Here is a 4352-nt window from a genome sequence, read left to right as displayed (position 1 = left end):
CATCAACACCTGTGCATAATCCGTCTGTGATAGATTTAACAACCCAAAACCCCCAGTATGCTTCTTTATCTTATCAAACTCCCTCACCTCTTCCAAATAACCCTCCTCAAATGCCACCACATCCCCAGAATACTCAAACAACCCACCTCCCCAGAATCAAAACCAAAATCCAACTACCTTCAATACCCAAAAACCACATCCCCACTTAAACCAAAACACCAATCCTCAAACCTACCCACAAAACTACCAAACCGCCCAAAACGTCCCAAGTCCTTCTTTAGCTCCACCCCTCCCAAAAAAACCACCTTCCAAGTTCTCATTCCTGCCGAGCACGAGGTGCACGGTTCCGAGTTGGATCACTACGAGGAATAAGAGAGAGAGTGAAAGGCAAGAGAAGAAGCAAAGATCGACATAAAGGAGGAGATCAAAAGAGCTATGAAAGAGTTGCTGTGCGTCCCAGACGTCGTCGGACTGAGTTATGCAGAGTTGTGTATCCACCCATATTTGAACCTCCCCGAAGGGTTCAAAATTCCAAAGTTTGATACCTTCGGAGGAGTAGGCAACCCCATGGCGCATTTGAGAGCGTACTGCAACCAGCTCGTGGGAGTGGGCAAGGATGAGGCTTTATTGATGCGGCTTTTCAGCCGGAGTCTGTGTGGGGAGGTCCTCGAGTGGTTTAAATCACACGAAACCAGGCAGTGGCCCAATTGGAGCGCGCTAGCTAAAGACTTCATTGACCGATTTGCGTACAATGTTGAGATTGTCCCTGATCGGTATTCTTTAGAGAAAATGAAGCAGAAACCGACTAAAAGCTATTGGGAATTTGCCTATAAATGGAGGAAAGAAGCAGCAAGGGTGAGGCCTCCAATGACTAAAAAGGAGATTGTAGAAGTGTTTGTACGGGTGCAATAGCCCGAATACTATGACAAAATCATTTTGTTAATCGGAGCCAAATTCGTCGAGATAGTCAAAGTTAGTGAGACTATCGAAGACGGTCTGAAGTCGGGAAAGATAGCCCGAGTATCCGCGTCGCTTGGATCTTCCGAATTGATGATGAAGAAGAGAGAGGAAGTTGCCGCTGTTTCTTATAGGGGAAGAAAAACTCCCAGAAACTCGTTGCGTCTTCAAGATCGCTCCAAGCCTTCATCAAAGTCTCACCAAGCCTATTACCCACAGTCCAATCATTCCAACAACCACAACACTGCCTCCACCTATCCAAATGCTCAAATTTTGTCGTACCAAAATCCACCCCCAAATATCCAAAATTTTTCCCCTATGTACCGAAATTACCCCCAATCTTACCAAATTCCACCCCTTTAACAGAATATCGCTCCCAAATGTGCCAATGTATAGTCGAGCTATTGAGCACCTTCCCCCACTTTTCAAGTCCAAGCTCCAGCATATCAAAATCCCCTCCCGAAGTACCAAGCTCTAGTGCCAAATTACTAGACAAACCCCTGCCCTAGAACCCAAGCTCCTCGCCCAAATACCCGCAATTATCAACAGGTTCCTCCCCCTCAGCAAAGTGGGTATGATCCTTCTCGTCCCAGGTTTGTACCGCACTGACTGAAAGCCGGAACAAACTCTTCGATAGACTATCAGCGGCCGGATACATCCACCCTGTGGGGCCCAAGCCCGTGGATGTCAACTCTAAGTTCTACAAACCGGAGCAAAGATGTTCTTATCATTCCAACAGTGTTGGACATGACACAGAAGATTGTATCAATCTTAAGCACAAGATCAAGGATCCGATCGACCAAGAGGTAGTCTCCCTCCAACCGGCAGTGCGAAACGTCAATACAAATCCGTTGCCGAATCATGGGGGTGGCAACATTAATATGATAGAAACGGACGAAGACGAGTGTGAAACCAAGAGGATTACTCCTGTTGCGCAGGAAGACTTGGAAAGGGTTGTCGCTTCTTTAACCCTCAAAGAAAAGAGAGATTTTGTTATTCTGACACCTACAAAGGTTGTTGCCTTGGTGACTTCGAAAGCTCTCGCCAAACCCAAGTTTGTCATTGAAACCGCTGTGGCCCAAGGCATGACTAGGTCCGGAAGATGCTACACTCCTGATGAGCTTGCTCTCGGAGGACAGAAGAAAGACCATGCCAAGAGGCCAATAAGCAAAGCAGAAGCAGAGAAGTTCTGGAGGAGGATGCAACCGAAAGATTATTCCATTGTCAAACACTTGGAGAAAACTCTGGCTCAGATCTCCGTGTGGGCCCTACTAATGAGTTCTCTGTCCCACCGGCAGGCTTTTATGAAAGCTCTTTATGATACGTATGTGCCCTCAGGTACAAGCAGCCATAACGTAGCTGCCATGATTCATCAAGTCATTCAGGGACACCGCTTCAGCTTCTGTGACGATGTGTTGCCAGCCGAAGGGAGATCCCACAACAAAGCTCTGCACGTCACTGTGATATGTCGTGGAAAGATCGTCAATCGTGTTTTGGTAGATAATAGATCTGGTTTGAATATATGCCTCTTGTCGACATTGAGGCAGTTGAGGTTTGACCTCGGAAAATTGGAGCACAACCAGGTTAATGTAAGAGCGTTTGATGGTGTGCAAAGAGACACATTAGGGGCAGTAAACTTGACCCTTCAAATGGGCCCCGCAGAGTTCAGTGCGAAATTCTAAGTGTTGGATATCGACACCAGCTATAACCTTCTTTTGGGAAGGCCATTCATTTACATGGATGGAGCTGTCCCCTCCACTCTCCATCAAATGATGAAGCTGGTATGGAAAAATGAGGAGCTAGTTGTTTAGGTGAGAGAAGTCACTCAGGCAAGCAGATGTCGGTCATTGACGAGATGTCGCAAGGTGCGGAGTTTTACACGGTGGAGTTGGTGAATGCCACCGATGAGGATTTTTCCCCGCAGTCCACCATGCCAGCCGTGTACAGAATGATCACCACAGTAATGCTGCAGAATGGGTTCGAGCCAAGTTTCGGAATTGGAAGAGATTCCCAAGGGATTATTGAACCTGTTCCGGTCCTTGCTAAAGGATCCAAATATGGCTAAACCGATCCCGCATCTTTATCAATCCTTTCCAATCCGGGAGTATGCCGAGCCTGAAGACTGTGGGGAAGGAATCTGTGACCTCTTCAAGGAGATCAATGCTATTATCGAGGAGGATATCGAGTCAGCTGGTATTCGTGATGCTGAACCAGGGGAGATGCTGCAGAACTGGACTTCCACGCCAATCCTGATGTCACGAACTCTTCGGTAGAAAGGAGTTATTTTATACACACTAAAATCGGTGGTTGTCCGGAAGAGGCCCAACACCCACCATTTCTGCATTTTTCTTAATTCTTCGAATTTTGAATTTTTTTGTGATGTTTAAAAAGGCAACATGGCCCTATGCCGTGACCAAAGTTTGCATTTTGTTTTAAATGAAAGCCTCTTTATTTTTAACTTTGTTTATTTAGTTGTTTGTTATACTTTACTTTCCTAATTTTGTTTGTTTATGATTTTAGTAACATAAGTTACAGACATGTCATGTCATGTCATGAGCTAAATGAACAAAATGAGACAAATGACAACAAGGTTGACGACTATGAAGAAGAAAGTGGGGAGCCAGATTATGTTGCCGAGGAATTTCGACAGTTTGAGAGTCAACATAAACCGAATCTAAAGGAGATGAAAATGGTGAATTTGGGAGATTCGGAATGTGTCAAAGAGGTTAAGATCAACACCTACCTGAATGAAACTCATAAGGAGAGCCTAGTTCATTTGCTTGCCGAATACAATGATGTGTTTGTTTGGGAAGTAGGTGATATGCAGGGGTTGATCACCGATGTCGTATCTCATATGCTACCTATCAACCCAGGGTTCGAGCCGGTAAAGCAAAAGACTCGAAAATTCAAGCCTAAACTGAGTTTGAAGATCAAGGAAGAAATCACCAAGCAAATAGAGTCTCGATTGGTGGAAGTAACCCAATATCCAACCTGGTTGGCCAATGTTGTTCCGGTCGCCAAGAAGGATGGAAAAATCAGGATCTGTGTTGCTTATAGAGATCTCAACAAGGCTAGTCCGAAGGATAATTTTTCGTTTCCAAATATCCATATTTTGATTGACAACTGTGCCAAACATGAGATGCAGTCATTTGTGGACTGATACGTAGGTTATCACCAAATTTTGATGGATGAGGAAGACGCGGAAAAAATGGATTTCATTACACCTTGGGGTGTATATCATTACAGGGTGATGTCGTTCGGCCTCAAGAACGCCGGTGCCACTTACATGAGATCCATAACGACTATTTTCCATGACATGATTCATAAGGAAATTGAAGTTTACGTGGACGACGTCATAATCAAATCCCGTGAGAGTTCAGATCATTTGACACACC

General features: G+C 45.1%; 1 protein-coding gene across 1 annotated transcript; it reads left to right on the top strand.

Moving 5' to 3' along the window:
* Positions 1-435: 435 nt before the first annotated feature.
* On the top strand, positions 436-2639 carry LOC138339197 (uncharacterized). Its single transcript, XM_069290780.1, has 2 exons — positions 436-903; positions 1551-2639. Exons 1-2 carry the CDS (start codon positions 436-438, stop codon positions 2637-2639), a joined length of 1557 nt encoding a protein of 518 aa, XP_069146881.1.
* The last annotated feature ends 1713 nt before the right edge of the window (positions 2640-4352 follow it).

Source organism: Solanum lycopersicum, chromosome 11 (genome assembly GCF_036512215.1).
Source record: "Solanum lycopersicum chromosome 11, SLM_r2.1".
NCBI lineage: Eukaryota > Viridiplantae > Streptophyta > Magnoliopsida > Solanales > Solanaceae > Solanum > Solanum lycopersicum.
Note: the sequence above shows the minus strand (reverse complement) of the source record. Positions and strands in the feature narration are given on the sequence as shown.

What these genes read in the sequence shown, in the direction of transcription:
- LOC138339197 (XM_069290780.1), top strand. Translation starts at nt 436, where the DNA reads ATGAAAGAGTTGCTGTGCGTCCCAGACGTCGTCGGACTGAGTTATGCA. An exon ending in TTGTAGAAGTGTTTGTACGG is followed by an intron (nt 904 to 1,550) that starts GTGCAATAGCCC and finishes TTCTCGTCCCAG; the next exon opens with GTTTGTACCGCACTGACTGA.